This window comes from Petaurus breviceps, unplaced genomic scaffold (genome assembly GCF_028583685.1).
Source record: "Petaurus breviceps papuanus isolate PSGF00001 unplaced genomic scaffold, PetGlider_PUasm1.0 126, whole genome shotgun sequence".
Taxonomy (NCBI): Eukaryota; Metazoa; Chordata; class Mammalia; order Diprotodontia; family Petauridae; genus Petaurus; species Petaurus breviceps.
The window spans coordinates 36,367,594-36,388,154 of NW_027185655.1; the positions used below are offsets into that span (position 1 = coordinate 36,367,594).

Below are 20,561 nucleotides of genomic sequence, written 5' to 3' on the forward strand. Positions count from 1 at the left end.
TAAGATTCCCATTAAAAACATCACTTGTCAGTAGGGAAAATGTGTCTGGGTACAGAGAGGAACAGGGAGAATTTAGGAAAGTATTGTCTGACAGCTATTTTTGTGTGTCTATCTAATGGCATCAAGATTAGAATGTAAATTCCTTGAGAGTAGGGACTGGTTAGTAGTTATATCTATACCCCACAATGACTAACACTAACCTTACACATACTTCAATATTTCAGTGAATTCAGGAGGTCATTGATATGGATATTTTATATAACAATGTAGATTTGGAGCCATTCACCCCTTCTTAACCCACTTGATTCTTGTTCATGTTCTTCCATAAATCTATAATGAGTATACCCAACATTGAAGAGACCTTCCTTTTAAAGAATGAATAAAGCATTTATTATGAAATTATTACATACAAACTATTGTGCTATTTGTTAGGGACACAAATAGAAAAATAAGACATTCCCTGTTCTCAAGGGCTCAAATCTAAATGTGAAGACACACAAGGAAGATTTTCAATGCAAGTCAGATGGAAAGGTCTCATTTTGAGATCATCAGTTTGGGTTGTTTATGAATTGTCTCTTACTCTAACTATATGCTTAACCAAACTAATTTTCTTTTCTTTTTAACAAAACTAACTTTCTAGTCATTCATTTCTTTGGTATCTCTTACAACACTTTTTGGACATGAATCATCACAGGTAATATGATGCCTACTCCACTGTCCTTTGGGTTGCCTGCAATCATGATTTTGGGGAATTGTGGTTTTGTTATGTGATTATATACTCCTACTAAACAGAAAACTAATGGGTGTTTTAAAAAAATGTGTTTTTATGAATGTCTTGAAATCATTGGAAATACTGCAAAACTTCTCAAATGCAATCTAGCACAGTTCCTTTTCTTCTTTTCTGAGCCCCACTTCCCATCCATTTTTAGTGACTATTCAAGATATATGTACTGGAGAATGGATATTTTTCATTCCATTTTTTTCATAGATTACTAGCATGTTCTCTTTTAATTGATTATGTTTTTCAATGAAGAGGTTCTATGATATTCTCAGGTTTGATGACAAGCTAAAAAGAACATGTGAAAGACCTCACCATCTATAGGGAATCCTTCCTCCATTTGCACTTCAGAGGAACACTTTTAATGATTAGAGTTCTCAAAACATGTATCTACCATAAGGTGATACATGGCTGGAACAGAGTCTTTAAGGCAATTTGCTCTATTAAATCAAATTTCTTTCTGTACCCAGCAGAAATAAATAGAGTAGAATCTATACCTTTCAATTGTGTGATTAAAAAGATATATATATTATAATGATATAGATAGAATCATCTGCAAAAGCCTGCCTATTTTCTCCTCACATATTCTTCGTGGATATTTCATCTTCAAGGCATATTTTTCTAATTCTTCACTGGGACATTATAAATGTTCAAGTTTATTTTGTATTCTCTTCTGTTTACATTGAACATCAATTTTCCGGTTCTGCTTATTTTACTCTGCACCAATATTATGTCTTTTGCTGTTTTTTTTTTCTGAATTCTCATGTTCATAATTTTTCACAGTTAAAAATGATGCAAAAATTTTATTAAGATGGAAAAGTGGTTATATAGGTTAGTTAGTTACTGATGTATTCGTGATCACTTTGGGGGGAAATAACACCATTGTAATCTTTTTTACAATTGTTTGGTATCTTTACTTCTTTGAAAAATCAATCCATTAATGGTTTTAAAATTATGTAACCTTCAGCATGTCTTTCCTCTGTGTGCTCATTGTCTGGCTGAGCCATATTTCCTAAATTATTATTCTCAGTCACCATTTCTCCCCTTTCAAGTAGTACATTGATTCTTGAGGTCTAATCGGGTGATAACTGAATCTAATTTTGGTGGTTCCTTTGCTTTTGATAGTGAGACCAGGATGGTGTAGAAATACTGGCATATCTATTCCATTTTCCTTCTACTCATTGTTCTCTTTCTATTTGCCTGCTAAAAATACTCAATATATAATTTGGCTTGCTTGGATGTCACACAACTATATCCAAAGGCAACAAGAAAGATCATTCCTTGGTCATCTCACTCCAGAAGATTCATGAAGAATAGAAACAAAGATTATCATGAAGATAATTGGAATTTATGCTTCAAAATTGGTTGTAGAGGGTGAAACAGTAGAGGAATGCTATGAAGAATTTGACAAGATCTTCAGAGTGAATCAGTATAACCTTTGGTACTTGGTGACTTCAATGCAATGGTCAAGAGAGTGGAAAATATGATAGAAAATATTGTTCAAAATAAAAAGGCCCAAGCTTCACACTTGCATATTATTAATGCTTCCTTCAAGAAGGGACATGCAAAAAATACCAAATTATATCTAAAAAAATGAAATTGACCATATCTAAATTGACAGGTTAACTGGTTCCTTAGATGAAAATAATTTCTGAATCAGCTGTCAGTGTGCAGGGAGAACAAAGGTCAGAATCAATGACAAATGAGAAGAATAAAGATGAGGTATATTACAACACCTGAAATCTGACCTATTCTTACAAGCAACTTATACTGAAAAAAGGGGAAATGGGTAAAGATACTGACTCTGACTGTCATTATCTATTACAGAAGTTTAACTATTGTAAAGTAGTCACTACAATGAGGAGGTCGAAAGAGTCTAAGCCTATTTCAAGAAGTATTTGATCTCCTTTGCAGGTGAAGAGACATATGAACCAAGGGCAACACTACTTTGGGATATAAACTTATTATAGAAGGGTATATATCACCTGGCCATGTAATCTTGAGCAAGTTACTTAACCCCAATTGCTTAGGGGTGGCCAGGTGGTGAAGTGAGTAAGAGCACTGGCCCCAGAGTTGGGATGACCTGGGATCGAATCCAGGTTCAGATATTTAGCACCACACCCAGAAATAACTGGCTGTGTAACCTTGAGCAAGTTACTTAACCTCAATTGCTTTAAAAAAAAGGGGGGGGTGTATAGTAGGTTCATAGGGAATTGTCTTATTAAAAAACAACAAGAAAATGTAAAGGAGGAGAAAATAAGTCTTGCAATAATAAGGGCTCATTAAATTTTTGTTATACTATTAAAATGACTGAAAAAAACTTATTGAACACTTTCTATATGCTACAAACTGTGGTGTATGACTTACCTCTTTCTCTTGAGATCATTATATAGGTTGTCCCAAAAGCCTTAGTGAAATTTTAAGTTATTAAAACTTAAAATTATGTGGTTGCTTGGCAGGGGGAGGGGAGTGATAGAGGGTAATAAGGTAGATTTTTTTAAATAAAAAAATTAAATAACCACCCCCCCTGCAAAAAAAATATAGGGTAGCTAGGTGGCACAATGAATAGAGAATCAGCTCTGGAGTCAGGAGGATTTGAGTTTAAATATGACTTCAGACACTTGGCTTACTAGCTATGTGACTCTGGGCAAGTCACTTAACCCCAATTGCCTTAAAAAAAATCTTAAAACTATTAAGGCTTTAAACTTTAAACTTAAAAAAGATTTTTTTGGCTAACATGTGCGTGCATGTGGGTGTGTCCTCTAACAGAATGGGATTCATAAGAAAAACTGTCCAAAAGTTAAAAACTATGGGATATTTTGTCAATAAGGGGATTGGGGCAGGCAAAGTCATGTCAGAATGGTGTGGAGCATGTAAAGAAGATTGGGAAGTCAGGAGTGGAAAGAAATCTAGAATCTTAGGCTTTCATGTACTTGCTAACAGATCTCTTAACCTACAGGGAGATCTATTAATCCTTGTCCAACTATCTGCCCTACTGGGAAAAAAAAGTAGAATTTGGATAGAGAGGTGAGTGCTGGCAAATATCTTCAATGGCTCAGTGATGACATATCACAGTATCAATCAATCTAATCACTTACTAGAAAGATCTCACAAGTCAATGAATTAGGCTTCAAAATAATGTTATGTAGGGAGATGTATAAGAAATCCAGAGAAACTAAGTAGACATCTGAACAAAACTGTGCCCTTGGAATTCTATTTTGGCTTTGAATAATTATCTCAAAGGACTCTATTTAGAAAATAAGAGGGGATAAATATAATGTTTGCATATAAAATCATAAGAAAGAATTTATCATGCAATGAAACATTGCAGGACTATGTGTGGCATTTTTTTATTGCAGCAATATTCTCACTTCAGACAGATGACCAATAAAACATTTTTCTGGAATCGGCTTCTTGGTTTATCAGAGGTTGTCTCCACTTTTAACTTGGCTAGAATGTATTTCACAAGAGCCGTGACTAAGAATAGATGAAAAGGACACAGTATCATCTCATTTCCTTTTCTCTAAAGCTTCGGGAGAGAGTGTTGAAGTGCCAACATCATAATCACTAGACTTAATGGGCTAGTAACTGTAGTGCCCTAAGAAAGCATATGGAGGTATCACCTGCTGCAGAATGGAAGTGGTCATTTATGAGATGGAGTAATTGTGCCTGGGGCTACAGCTTGGGGCTCTGGGCCTTTCAACCATTTTACCAGCTTTTTCTTTATTTAGTCAAACATTTATTAAGCTTCTACTATATGCCAGGCACTGAGTTAAGCATTGGAACACAGTAGAAAAGAAAAATAACCATAGTTTATCATATAATAATGAATATATGGATACATATACATATACATGATAATATAGGTGTATATCTACATATACACATGTATATCCCCCCCCCCAAGATCTGGTTGTTAAACATTTACCAGCAGACTCTTGGGTAGTATGTGAATATGTATAGATATAGAAATATAGGATATAGACATATATATATATATATACCTACATTTATATATATACAACACAATTAATCATGCACATATGTATACATGTTTGCATGATCAACTGTGGCCACTTTTATGTATATGTGTGTATATCCTCCCTGAGACCTAATTGTTAAACACTTACCAGCACATCCCTGGGTAGTGTGCATGCATGACTGGGTGTGTGTGTATGTGAGTGTGTGTGTACAGACAGATACAGAGATGTAGCTATATACAAGTATATTTATATATAGTACACACATTATACATATATATACTTGTTTGTATTTATACACACATATTGTGTATTATGTGTATATATTATATAAGTATGCATGTATACATATGTGTATGTATATATGAAAGAGATCTTCTCTGTTGAGCAATAGAGCAAATTTGATATTTTTCATTGCCTGCCTTGCTGAAGATTGTTAAAAAAAATCCTCTGTGCATGAAACCTATTTGCAATAGAAAACAATTATGTTATATAAATCAAAGCCTTTCAGAAATACAATCAACTGGCCAGAATTTTATTAATGTTACATTGTTGAAGATGAGTAGAACCTATCCTCGGGTGTGCTTCTAAATTGCTTAAAAACTGAATCTCCGGAAAAACAACATAAGACTTACCCAGGACACATTCTTAAATTTAATATGCATTATTAACTCTTCCTTACTTTCATAAGTCTAGACAATCAATTAAAACAATCTATCAAGCACTAATGTATATAGCCTTTGCTCATTTCTGAGGTATAAATTCTCACACTGAAACTCTAATAATCAACTCCTGTCAAAGCCTGAACCTACCTGTTATCTTTTCACAAGGATTCCATATGCCCTTCAAAGCTAGTAATTAAGTCACACATTTGTTTGAGGAAAAGATACTGTCCTAAGTCTTTGTAACTCAAAGCACCAATTTAGTTTCTTTCTATATGTTTCTAGGTGAATAAAACAAACATGGTTGGCGATTCTCTCTGGTGAACAAGATGAGCCCAGCTGTGTTCAGGCTCTCTCTAGGTCATAAACAAAACATTAATTGCTAAAGAAAAAGAAGACTTACCATTGGACCTGGTGGACCATGGGGGCCTGGTGGGCCTGGTGGACCAATGATCTACATATTAAAAATAAAATGTGTTTATTTCTTTCTGATGAATTAGACTGAATCCCTCTAGTTTGCTGTTCTCATTATTGGAATAGGGAGAAGGACCTTGCAAGAAAGTGATGCATTAAATTCTCTATATTTTAGATTACTGCCATCAAATACCAATTGGTCCAAAAAAGGAAGCAACCAAGTATTAAGAAGTACCATAAATGCTACATCTACTACCATATTTCCAAATATTACAATGAGCAAAAACATGACTCTAGAGAAAACTGAAAGTATGTTCTGCCTTCAAAATTCTACCCACAAGCAGTGATAGAAAGTCATTGATTTTTTTCCTTGCAGTTAGACAACCCTCTGAAAAATTACTTCCAACCTGTTCTCCTGAGACACCCATTGTATAAGGCTGACAGAAATTTCCTTTACCGTTTGACACACCAAGACATTAGCAGTTCCTACAGTTGTTAAACCATCTGGTGCAGGTCTGGGCTCAGTAAATGTAAGAACTGTTTTCCAATGTTTTATGGACAACCACAGGAATATAACCACAAGGAACTTACAGAAGGCCCCTGGGGCCCCGGTAAACCAGAGTCTCCTTTTTCTCCTTTCATGCCATTGGCACCCTACAAAGAACATGAAGAAAAATTCACTTTAGTGTCCATTACCCCCAAATAACTGGGTCCACTTGAGCTAATAGCAATCAATTGCTATTATAATATGATACAGAAATGTGTTGCTTATTTTCAGAAGGATCACAAAATTATGTGCATTCAACACACAAATAGTATTGTCTCCTTTCTGTGTTTAAACAGTTTGTTGAAAGCTACAAGTTCTCTTGGGACATATCAATCCAAAAATACAGTAGAGGTTTGATTTTTGTATTTTACTCAAAATTTACTTTAATATTTCTCTAAATTGCAAATGAACACCTCACCTCTTAGATTTTCTAATCAATTTAAATATATTTTCAGACTGTGCTATACTTTTTTTTTCTTTTTGGTTAGAAGCTGATCTTCATAATTTAACACTCCAATTGGTAGACCCCAATTGGTAGATACTTAAAAAAACTGGTTCTTTTTATATTTGTAGCTGACTCCTAACATTTATTTTTTGAGTTTCCATGAGGACTAATTAACAGGAATGTGGCCAAGCAAGATTTTTCATTATTTTCTCCAATGAATATGATTTGGAAAAAATGGGAGATTGTATTCTCTGATCAGTTAGCATGGCACGGTGCTAGTCTTAGAGGCTGGAGGATTTGGTTTCAAATTCCACCTGAGACACTAGCTGTGAAAGTTTGTTATGAATTCTATGAATTTCAGTTTTCTCATCTGTAAAATGGGGATAATAATAGCAATTATCTCAGTGAGTTGTTGAGAGGATCAAGTGAGAAAATGTGTGGTAAGGTACTTTGCAAGCTTATAGTTTGAACTCCCTTCACAGGTAAAGTGAACTTGGAGGTGACAGACAACCCCCAACATTCTGTTGAGTTCTGCCTGTCCAAAGGTATCTACAAAGTTACTCCTCTCACCCATTGCTGCCCTGGTTTGGAACATTATGATCATTACAGATGTTTGACAATATAATCTAGTATTCAGACCTGGAGTAATAAATTAACACTCCCATGCTTCCAACAGAAAAATCATGTTGCCCATCATTATGATGCTGAAGCTAACAAATAATGTTTCGTAGTGATTTAATATTTCCTGATCTGGAAGTCAGTGCACTGAGTGCACACACACACACACACACACTCACATGCACACACACACACACACACACACACACTTCTCTCTAAACCTTTATGTATATATACTCACCGGTAATCCAGGAAGTCCAATTCCTCCCTTTTCACCTGGCTGACCTGAATCCCCCATGTCTCCCTTTGAGCCTTTAGGACCCTAAAACATAGAACAAATCATATGGACACCTGTTAGTCAGATTTGGGGTTAGGCATATTTCCAGAACAGCTGCCTCAACGGGCAGGTGAACAAAGATCTTTTCTTCCCCCTCAACACTGGAATGATTATAATGATTATGATTCTGAACAGTCATATCCAGACTCCAGTAAAATTGCAAAGGTATGGAATCATAGAATGTCAGAGTTGGCATGTACCTTAGAGACCATCTAATCCACCTTTCTAATTAGACAGGGGAAGAAACTGTGAGGCCCAGAGAGAAATGACTTGCCTGGGGTCACACAGTTAGATGATGCTTTTATTACTCCCACTGCAGAAAGTCCATAAAGTACATCAAAACTGCTATTCTCATTTAAAGGAAGACCCTTTGCTTTGCTCATTCCAGCAAAGTATGGAAAACATGGCACGGGGTGGTGGTAGTCAGTGCCCTGGTATTCAACCTTGCCATTCAAACTTGGCATTGTCACCCTTTATGGGAACAAAGTCTCATCTTAAATTTCAACAGCGTAGCTTACATTTGTTATAAAACTGGATAGGAGATGACGGACTGGACCTGCGACTTTGATGGAATAAGGAATTTCTCAGATGAAGAGACTCCCTCTCTTAATACAAGTTGGCAATTATCTTCAACATACAGTTTTTGAGAGTCACCTAGAGTGCTGGGATGCCACATAACTTGTCCGTGGGCAGATAACCAGTGTATTTCAGAAGTAGGATTTGAATCTTCCTGGCTCCAAAGTCAGCTCTCTATTCACTCCTTTATTCTGCCTCTCATAAAACTGGATGCCAATTCAAAATTAAAGATCAGACATGTTTTATTTTTTTTTCTTGTTGTGAATTCTCAGTTGTTTCTGACTTCATGACCCCATTTGAGGTTTTCTTGGCAAAGATACTGGAGTGGTTTGCCAAGGCCTTCTCCAGCTCATTTTGCAAATGAGGAAACTGAGGCAAATAGGGTTAAGTGACTTGTCCAGGATCACACAGCTAGTAAATGTCTGAGGCCAGATTTGAATTTATGAAGATGAGTCTTCCTGACTCCAGGCCTGGCACTCTATCCACTGTGCCCCCAAAACTGAGTTGTTGTTTTTTTAAGTACAAGTAGATATTGTTGACATTATTCATTGAAGCAATCAATTCCTGTTGCTGCTACAAAGTTTACTAAGCTCCAAATGGTTAATATTTCACATTTATCATTAGTGCTCCTTCTAAATGTTTTTTTTTCAGATCCCTTATCTGATTTTATGCTCTTCACAGTCCTTTGAAAGAGGCAGCAAGGCATTATTGCATCCATTTTACATCTAAGAAGTGGCTGAGTTTGTCTCGCATTATGCTGAGAGGATCATTAAATCGTAGCTTCAGAAGATCAGCACTGAAGCAATTTCTATCGGGAAATAATTGTCATCAATGAAGTGTCCCTGGCTGAGTCCTGATCAGACTAGGGACAGCATGCGGCCAGAAGGAGACCTTCATTTCCTTTTAGGAAGCACCACAGATGACATACCATAGCCTCTGAAAGTACACAATAGTGTCCTTCCCTAGTGCCCTTTCCTTTCCTTATTCTGTATCTGGCTTTATAACACCTGGTACAGAACCACGCATGTAATTTAATAAATTTCCATGCATGAATCAACCATCAGGAAGGAATCTGTTGGACCAATATTTTCACAGTTTATGGATCAGTCTGATCTTAATTGTATCCAGAAATCTTATCCTAGTGTGACTTCACATAGTGAGAGCGAATGATAGGAACATTTTACAAATATCTCTAAATAAATTACAAATAGGACAGACTCTAGGACAGCTATCTGTACTGAGGTGGTATTACCTTTGCTAGCATATCTTTATAACTATCCTTGGTGATTACTGAAAAATGCATATCCTTGATACTGTGAGTTTTTGTCTTGTTTTTATTTAGATCTGTGATTTCATTTATGTAGGGAACTATCAGTGAGGAAATCTTTCCAAATAGCAACTAGGCAGCACAGTAGATAGATGGAGTGTTGAACTTGGAGTCAGGAAGACCTGAGCTCAAATCAGGTGTCTGGAATTTACCAGCTCTATAACCCCAAGCAAGTGACTTAACCTGTGTTTGCCCCAGTTTTCTCATCTGTAAAATGGGCATAACAATAGTTAATATTAATAATATATTATTAATATTATAATTATATATATTATATATACATATATACATAATAATAATAAAAATGGGCAAATACCTGGTTTTTGTGATGATAATGGGGAAACAAAGCATAAAGGAATAAGCACTTATACGGCCCCTACTATGCTCCAGGCATCATGATAAGTTCTTTACAAATACTTCATCTGACCTTCACAATATTGATAAAATTAAATAATATCTGTAAAGCTTTATAAACATTAAAGCACTATCTAAATATTAAATATCATCATTATCATTGTTAATGAGATTGGCAACTTTTGCTGCTTATAGTCTGTGAGAGTTTCCAGGGACCACTGAAAGGTTAGATGATTTGTTCAGTTATAAAACTAACATGTGTTGGGGTGAGACTCAAACCTGTGAATGCCTGACTCTGAGGCTAGCTCTCTATCCACCATGGACCTCTCATTGTAAGACGAAGATCTCTTTGGAGACTAGTTGAATTAGGGGCACAATACTTTTAGGAAATCAAATGGGATGTGACAAGGCAGTAAGGCATTCATGATTGAGTGTTGTACTTGAAGTGTTAATTCCTGGGTTTTAATCCAAGAGCTGATGCTTGTGACTATAGCTGAGTCACAAAACCTCTTTGAGATTCAATTTTCTTATCTGTAAAACAGAGATAGTGTGCTCTACTGTAAAGGACCTGGAATGAAAAAAACCCGATACCTGGGCTCTACCAATGAGATTTCTGACCTTTCTCCCCTCTCTGCTTCATGACCACAAGTTCTATGTTCCATCCACGCTAAATAAGAGGACTGGACTGGATAATTTATGAACATCATTGTTAAGAGACCAATATTTGGTCTGCAAATGTTACCCCAGACTATATACTGAAGACCATTGGCATAGAACATCTTAAAAAATAATTTCTTCCTTAATCCATTACTGAATAAAAAGAGTTCATTCAAATGATATGGCATCTAAATCTTGATAAGTTATTCTGTCTTTTTCATTGTGATCCAAAGGCTGCCTATTTCATAAGGTTGTTGAGGCCAATTTGGGAACAACAGGTGCAAAAATGTTAATTTGTGTATTAATGTAATTATTATAACAATTAATGTAAAATTGTTATACAAGTGCAAAGTGACATTGATTGTCATAGAGGAGGAAGCATGGCATGGTGGTTAGAAAACATCAGTTCAAATACCATTTCTGATGCTTATTAGCTATGTGACCATGGATAAGTTATTTAGTCTCTAAGCTAGGGTTTCTTCCTATTTAAATGGGAATAAAAATAATCTGTTCTGTTTGCCTCATAGAATTATATGACTCCATACATGATGAGTTTTTTGGCAAACATTTAAGCCCTACAAAGAGTGACTTGTATTACAAAAATAAAATAATTTACATATTATAACCATTATCATGTTTAATGCTAAAGCATCAAATATGTTATGTTTTCAGAAATCAAATGTGATCTCTGAAATAAAATACAATAGATTTAAAATTATGCCTAGAATAAATAATTTCAAATAATTTGTTAAACTATGTGATGGTAATGGACTCATTCTTACAGATCCTAAACTTTTGTCCTATAATAAAACTAGAAGTATTGATGCAACAGAATAGATGATATACTTGGAATATACCTGTTCACCATCAATTCCTGGTGTTCCCGGAGATCCCGGCTCACCCTGTTAAAAGGAAAAATAAACAGTATTTCCTGGTTTCCATTCATCATTTGCTTTGCTAAGTAACAGCATACTCTAAGACATCAGATGAAATCAATCAGAATGATCCAAATCAGAACAGAATGAGAAATTCTGACATCATAGCACATGTTGAACTTGGGAAGTGGGCGCTTCCCGAAATCGGTGCTTGTATATAGTACCTAGGATCCAATGCTACAATTGTGACAGTAGAACTAGATTAAATGCTTGCAGTAAGAGTAAACTCATCGAGGGAATTTAAAGGCATCTCAGGCCATGCCCTGTAGCAAAAATCTATATGCCCGAGTTAAGTTCTTTTCACTCCAAAATCCTCTATGCTCTCTCTTGGTGACCAAGGGTTGGAACAAAGTCAAGCACTGAAAATTTCCCAAAGCATAATAAGCAATACTTTTTGAATTTACAGCTCTATTTAACTGGCACAGTTTTCCTTTGTTTTGAGACTCAGTCTCTCTCTTCTCCAGGCTAGAAGTACAATGGCCATGGACAGGCATGGAAGCTTTGACTTGTTCAGTTTCCTACCCTGAATGGCTCTCCCTACCTTAGATAACCCAACATCCCTGCTTTCCTTTCCTGGGGGCTTACCATAATGGTGTCAGATTCAGTGACCTTAGCCTAACACAGTTCAGAACTCCAGAACTCAAGCAATCCACTAGCCTCAGCCTCCCTAATATTGGCTACCATTCCCAAAACTGGCACTGTTTTAAACTCTGATTGAAAAATTATAACCAGTGTGAATAGATTGTGATTTAAGAGTTATAATTATTGGAGAATACAATAAATCAAAGAGCATCTGATTATAAAATTACTTCTAAGTAAATTTAATATCCTATAGCATGCTAGGAAGGAACTACTATTTACAGTGCACATTATGATGGAATTTCTTGATTTACTTTATGTTACAAGTACAATGATTTATATTTTTTAATTGAAGCTATTAAAAATATTAACTTGTGCCACAGATACCAGACCAAGGTTTATTTAATTTATAGACATCTGGCCATATTTCATTTGGAAAGACAATAAGCCAACAGATTTCATGAAAAGTCTGATAATATTTATTATAGAGGTAGTGTTTATGTGAAAAATAATTTCACAGGCTGTACATACTTATTATGTTTTAGGGGAGATGTTTTGATGTGCTGTATATATTTGAATCTATATCGTAAGATATCATCTATTAAATTCTATGGACCAGATTCTCTGACAATTATCTGTGACTATTTATAAGTGAACTGTTTGGAGCCTGATCTGCCAAACAGGCCATTTTTCAAGGAAGGAAGTGGGCTCAACTTTGTATTTTGTAGAAAGATTTGGTGTGATTGAATAAGGAACCACAACATGAAATGACTAAAGTTGCTTTCATTGGTTGAAAAACAAAAGAAAACAAACCTTTTGAGTTTTGTGGGCTAAAACAGAATTTTAAAGCTTTCCAAGGCTTATTTGGGAAGGTATGAAATTGAACATATGAAATCCATATGGCAAAAAAAGAGCTTTCTTAGTGTGGTGTTCTCTCTCTGTTATAGTAGCAAAGTGTAGTTGTACACAAATGACAAGGAAGACTGGAACAAGATAAACTGGCCAGGTCCTAGTCTTGCTCACTGACTAAATGGCACTTAATACAGTCACTGTGGGCTGGATAATGGTTGTTTTTCTAAGCATTTACCCCTTTAAATGTTTAACCCCACGTATTTACAGGGAAATGTAATCCACATGTATGAATTCATTGACCCTTCACTCACCAGAATATTGTAATTTAGCATTCAAGAATTCAGAAAGTACTATTTTGCCAAGAAACAAAATACTGAATGAGACCACAATAGATTGCAATTTAATTGAACACCAAAGTGGAAGTGGTTACTAAGCATGATCAAATTATTTCATTACTTCCAAAACAACATATGAAATATTTTTGAAACTGTATACTCGACAGATGTAAGGTGTTCAGCTCTAAGTACCTTTACATTTCCTGTCTACCACATCACCATCACAACAGCCCTTGCCAAGTACTACATCACACCGCAAATCTGCTTTTAAACACACAGAGATGGCATCATGCCCTTGATGATGGGAGAGTCTAGCAAGTAGAGAGCCTTTAAATGCATAAACAGATACTACATTTTTGAAGTTGTTTGAATAATCATGATTGATTTGATGACAATTAAGAAGACACAATCAGAATCTTGCATGCCCAGAGTTGAAGTGATATTTTCTTAGAACGTCAGATTCATACTGTAGCTCATTGATTAAATTTCACCCCTCCTGAGTGATTGTTTCTATCCCTGTTTCCCCTACCAAAACTATTGCTGATCTTTCTATCCTTCTATCTGCTTTAGGGAACTTTGCATGGATTCATGCACATATTGCTAATGGAAAAAAGTTAAAAAAAGATAACCTTTGGTCCCTGCAATCCTTGTGGTCCAGGAGGTCCTGGGGGTCCCTAAATCAAGAAAGAAAAACAGATATCAAAAAATGAAAGCAGAATTAGGTACCAAAACAACTCTAAAAAAGAGCTAGTACACAAACATTATACACAAAAACAATGGTTGGGATGAAAACTGATTTACAACTTGGAATAATCTTACAGGGCATTAACAGATAACTAAGTTAGAAGAACTCTATAATTTCATATGTTAATGATAAACACAAAATATTTAGTTCAGAGTAGCAATGGGAATTCTTTGGCGATGGAGGTTTGCTGCTCGGTCCTTGTATTCATTCTTTTAGGACACTTAGCCTATAAATATTTACTTTTCTGGATGTTCCCTCCCCCTAAGCCAGATTTTATGAACATCTAAGGCCATAGCTGTGATATTTAATAATAAGTTTCTACCAGCTTCATCTCATAATCTCCATATTTTTAAGCATGTTTTCTTTTATAAGCTAAAAGTGACAGAGACGTCTTTTTTCTGCCATAAGATAGAATTTAGTATAACTCAACCAGATCTAGCATGATGTAGGAATTTATTACTGTGAGGAAACCCAGAGATAAACATCAGGAAATGAGAATGCTAGAGGAGTGCCATTATGTCCAACATGCAACCACACAGAAGAGACATTTATGAACTGGAAGAAAGCATGCAATAGGAATTACCGTGACAGTTAAGGTAGTAATCCTCTGTTGGAAAAAATGCATCGACAAAAGACAATGTTACCAGTGTGGCACACTGAAATATACTACTACATTTGCTTAATAATGAACTCTTCTGAGAATACAGAGAAAGATGAATATGTCCTGCATCTCCAATGCCTATTAGACATTTCAAACTGAGTAGGCATCTCAAATTCACCATCTCCAAAACAGCACTCACCATCTCTCCCCACACCGCAAATCCTTCCCTTTTCTGAATTTCCCTCTTACTATTGAGGGGGCATTACCACTCTCACCATCACCCGTGCTAACAAAAACTTAGTATCACCTTCAATTCCTTCCTCTTGTTCACATACACAATCTGTTACCACATCTTGTAATTTCTTTCCCCATAACATCTCTCACATTTATGCCCTTGATGATACAGTCACCACTCCAATTCAGGTTCTCATCACCTCTCATCTCAACTATTGCAATACCCCCCCCCCAAATTGTTCTCTCTAAGTTTCTCTTCACATCAGTCCTCCTCCTCACAGCTGCTAGTGATTTTCCTCAAATACAGGTCTGACCAATTCATGCCCTTCCCCCCAACTCAATAAATTCCAGTGGCCCCTTATTACCTCTAGAATAAAATACAAAGTCATTTGTTTGGCATTAAAAGCTATTCACAACTTAATGCTAATCTTTTCAGTCTTTTAACAATCACTCCCTTCTCTCTACTCCATACAGTTTTTTTTTGTTATGGTAGCTTAAAGACTATACCAAAACTTTTAGAACACCCCAGATTTACCTTATATACACTAATTCATACAGATGTTATGTCTCCCATTAGAAAACAAGGAAAAATAAAAATCAAGGGAAATAATTAAATGTGAAAAAACAGCAGGACTATGGGGGAGGAATAGTGTCCAGAGAGAAAAAGTCATAGGAATTCTTGTCATCAGCCTCCCTCTGACACATGGTGTATGACCCTGGGTAAATCACTTACCTTCCTAGTGCACCTAGGTACTTTCTAAAAATAGGGGTCAATATGCTTTGGCAAAGAGAGTTCCCTAAGTAGGAGTTCCTCTACTGATGAAAATCACAGGTTTATAAGCAAAAATATCTAAGATGAGAAAGTTGTTCGTGTTTCAGTAGAGAGAAGCATTGGTTATTTCCTGCCTTTAAAAATACATATGTGGTATAGACATTTATTATTACAAACACCAGTATGGGAGAACCTTGCCATTTACTGAGTTTCTTTCTAGAGAATCTTGCAAATAGGGAACTCCATTTGTGCTGTATTGTAATGATCATCACTGCCCATTTTCTCTCTTTTTGCGTTTTTTGGGTACCTTGATTAGGGGTATGAATTAACACTGTAAAGCTGCCACATACTGATTATAACAGTATGGAGAGGAGACAGCAATAAAGCATAATTATGCTATTTGAGGAGGGAGCGTGGGTTGGCATGGCTCACTGTGAATATTTGAGCCTGCAAATCACAACTGCAAGAGGATTGATTGTTTCCTGTAATAGCTTTATTGAGTCTGCTTCCTCTTCAAAAGTTCTGGAAAAAAAAAACACTTGGGAGAAAACTCTTCAGTGGCTGTGCTTGCTATAAGAATAACTGAATTTCTTCATCTCTAAAGCCCTGGCTTAGAGGGTCCAGAAGGTCTATTGATTCTCATTATTTTAAAAATCTATCCTGGAATCTTACACTTTGCTGAGATGTGGGTTTGCTTCCTAGTGTTTATCTGGAAGACTTGTGGATATCATTTAAAAAAACACCTTTCCCATTTGCATCCCAGAATTGCAGGAAACTTATAAATATAATTATTTTTTTAAACCTTAAAATTCTCTTTTTTGATTTTGGTATTTGATTTTTGATATTATTTTTGATCTTGATATTTAACTGAGAAATAGCTGTGGTGTAGTAGGTAGAGAGAACCAAACCTTGAATCATGAGGCTCTGAGTTCAAGTCCTGCTGTTGGCACTTTTTGGCTCTGCCATCCCTCAGGCACCTCTTTAAGAATAATACAAGGTGTCCTAAAAAGTCTTACTACAATTTTAAGTTATTAAGCCTTGAAATTGCACTTAGATTTTTTGGATACATTGGATAATTTGTAGAACAAGCATCATTATATAGGAAGTTTCATCATTACGGGTTAACTATAAAATGAAATTATAGGTATAGTCCAAATGAGATGTATGTAGCCCAAGTAGGTCAGTCATGTAGTGACAGAGAGGGGTAACCCATATACTTCTTTGGTGTCTAGACAATGTGAAATGATACAGAATAATCCCCTGGGAATTTGAAAAGGCACCTCTGTCAGCAATTTCTGGAAGGGTATGGAAAAGAGGCAAGCAGGTAGAAAGGGCATTAGATGGATTGCTAACCACACTGATGGAAGGAGCAAAACCACTGATAAGATCTCAGATTCATCAAAGCAGTACATAATTAAACAACTCTAACAAGTCCCTCAGTGACATCGTCTCTACAATAAAATTGATTGTGTTTGTTTCAGCCGTAATCAAAAACATGACAGGTGATTAAACCCATACACCTCTAAGATAGAAAATGGCTGTAATTAAGAATTCAGCTTTTTAAAAACCCATACAAACACAATATTCCAGCAAATATGGTAATTGACAATGCTGATGATTCTGGAGCAGGTTACCTGGGAAGGAATTGTCTGGGCTGGTTTTGTAGATACTAGGGGCACAATTCTTTGTTCCTTTATTTTAATGACTGTTTTTTGTTTGTTTCAAAGAAGCAATTGGAAAACCAGAAACAGAGGGAGGGAGGGAGGGAGGGAGGGAGAGAGGAAGGGAGAGAAAGGGAGAGAGAGGAAGAGAGAGAGATACAGACAGACAGACAGAGAGACAGAGAGAGAGAGGAAGAGAGGGAGAGAGAGAGAGCAAGGGAGGAGAGGGAAAGAGATTTCTGTGAGCATCCTTTAAAAGGTTACTTTAAAACAGGAAAACATGGAATCAAAACCAGAGGTAGGGAGGGTCCTGGAGAAATAATCTAGTCCATCTGCCTTTAGTGTTATTTAAACAAATTCAAGCAGATGAACAAATAGCACATATAAATCACATTTTCCACCTGAACTTGAGATAATTTTTCTTACCTTTCATAAATATGATGCTATTTTTCTCTTTTTGAAGTCTTATGAATTGCCTAATGAATGATATACCTGATAACCTGAAAATGATGCTTGTAGAAGCTGATGTTAACAACTCAAACAGTTCACAGATTGCCTTTAAAAGAGCAATGTAGTTAAAGTTCACCTGGTCTTGGATAGTCTTGAAATTTAGGAAGGGCAATTTACTGTCATCCTGCTAACTTACAGGACAAATGACTACCAATGAAGCCAACTTCATAGGTCTGCTGTTTTTATGGTCACCTGGAAGTGCCCACAAGAAACTACACAGTGCTATCCTAACACCTGCAACGAAAGACACATTTTGTATCTAGTCCTGTAAAGTTGAAGATACATAAACTCAGCAGGGTTCTCTCTTGAACTCTGGTAGTAATTTGAAAACCATGGCTTTCAGTAGTGATAGAATAAGGAGTTTTGTTCTCTCCAGTGAGACATGAAATGAAATGGGAAGCATGAACTACAGCAAATATAAATTGACTTGAGCCAGCCAAGCTATTCCGTAATTTATTCCCCAAGAACTCCCACGTGAAGCCCTTTAGAATCAAAGGCTGTTTTGTCCCCTGTGTCCCATAATGATGCCAGACTGAAATTACCTATCACTGATTCTGCCTTACACCTGAAGAAGAGGTACAGTTTATGAGAAATATTAAAGCTTAAGTTAGGAAGCAGAGGGTTTTTTTATTGCTAATTGCTCGAAACTTAACTGCCTGGCAAATTAAAATGAAAACAAATGTCTTATGGAGTGCAGGCTATGGAATGAAATGATGTATAATCATTTGGTTTTATATTATCAATGTGATGCCTTATAAATATGCCATATCTTGTACATTATTCAATAATAGCTAACATTTATAGAATGCCTCAAGGTTTGCCCTGTGGTGTACATATAAACTCTTTTGATCCTCACAACAACTCTATATGGGAGGTGCTATTTTTATTGCAATTTTGCAGATGAGAAAACTGAGTCACGCTGATGTTAAGTTATTTGCCCATGATCACACAGCTAGGGAATGTCTGAAGCAGGATTCAGACTCAGGTCTGACTTCAATTGTTCTTTCTGCTATGCTACTTGCCTTTGAAGGAGTATGATGTTACACTCTTCAGTTATGCATGTAAATTATAACCTATTCATGGCCTCTCATCCTAAAGTTCTTTTTTAAAATCTTTCCATAAATTCTCTGTGGAGTAGATATCCAACATATTAGTGTTCTTCCAGGTCTTTTACCATTCCCAAAATATGAGCGATATGCAAGATCATCTTGCTCTTGTCATGTCCTTTTCAAGTCATACAACATCCTTGATGGTGCCTTATATGTTCTTTGTGCCTGTAGGACATTGATGGAAATGGATGGAGTCTACTTTACCTACCCTATACCTCCCTCTGTTGTCCTCTGGATTACCCCCAATTTTGCTTCTTTGATACATAGGCATATGAAATCACCATAAGTATTTGCTGTCCTCTGTACCAATTTTGTGCCATTGTTGCTTATGAAGGCTGGCTAGAGCTCTTAATCTCTGCCAAGGCTCAGCTTAAATGCCTCCTCTGACAATCAAACAAAAACTGTGGACTTTTATACCAAGCTAGAAAGACTTGAATTATGGTCCAGATTGTTGGGCTGCTATCCGAGGACCAACTTAGCTGTGCATGAAGAGTCAGTAAATTGGCCAACAAATAATAAATTTTTTTTGGCCATGCTAAACCTTGCAATAGCTACAAATAAAAAATTAACTTCGGTTCTGTGTTAGTAATGGAGTTAGTGAAAAAGGAGGTAGAGGGCACTCTGTTCTAGCCAACCTCAACTCTTAGCAGTTCCTGAAAATAATATTTCATTTCCCACCTCTGAATTAGTACGAGCTATTCCCCATAACTGAAACACACTATCCATTCAAGTGGCTCACATTCCTCTGATAATATTACTCCCCAGTGTTTCCTCCTTCACTCCAGTCTCTGAGTGTGCATAGAGGAGCCAAAGTCACCCCCTTGATCCCACCCTTCCTGTCTTCTCTAGCAGATGGCTCCCGACATTATCCTTACCCTCTAATTTTCAGTCCTTTCCTATCTCCTCCCTCCTTCTTAGATGCCTACAAACATAACTAAATCTCTCTGATTCTAAGAAACAAAAACAAAATGCCTTTAAGTCCTATCATACATGCCAACTGCCAGCCTATATCTCTCTTCCCTTTTTAGCTAAACTTCTTGAAAAGACTGGTTCCAATCTAGTGTCTCCACTTCTCTTACTCTTTTCTAAACACTGTGTAATTTGACCTCATCATTCAGTGAAAACTGCTCTCTCCAAAATTACCAGTATTCTTATAATTGCCAAATTAAATGGCATTTTCTTATTCCACAATGAATCAATAAACATTTATTAAGCACCTAATACACACTAGACACTGTGCTAAAGACTGAAAGAAACAATGATAGCTAACATTTATATAGTGCTTACTATATGCCAAGTACTATTATTATCTAATTTAATACTCACAACACTGGGAGGGAGGTACTATTATTTTTCTCATTTGACAGTTGAGAAAATTGGGAGGTTAAGGGACTTGCCCAGGGTCACAGAGATAGTAAGTGTCCAAGGATGGATTTGAACTCAGGTCTTTCTGACTCCAGACCTAAACTCTATGCACTGTACTTCCTAGCTGCCCAAATGTCCTTACTGACCTCTATGAAACATTTGACTCTA

The 20,561-nt window shown here is 36.2% G+C and overlaps 1 protein-coding gene across 1 annotated transcript in view; it reads right to left on the reverse strand.

Moving 5' to 3' along the window:
* Positions 1-20,561, reverse strand: part of COL25A1 (collagen type XXV alpha 1 chain) — a 606,174-nt gene that overhangs the window by 46,740 nt on the left and 538,873 nt on the right. Inside the window, exons 24-29 of the mRNA XM_069100257.1 lie at positions 14,725-14,748; positions 14,026-14,070; positions 11,553-11,597; positions 7,686-7,766; positions 6,426-6,488; positions 5,824-5,874 (exon numbers count right to left, since the gene is read on the reverse strand). Of these exons, the coding sequence (XP_068956358.1) occupies positions 5,824-5,874; positions 6,426-6,488; positions 7,686-7,766; positions 11,553-11,597; positions 14,026-14,070; positions 14,725-14,748 (309 nt within the window). The remainder of the gene's footprint in view (positions 1-5,823; positions 5,875-6,425; positions 6,489-7,685; positions 7,767-11,552; positions 11,598-14,025; positions 14,071-14,724; positions 14,749-20,561) is intronic.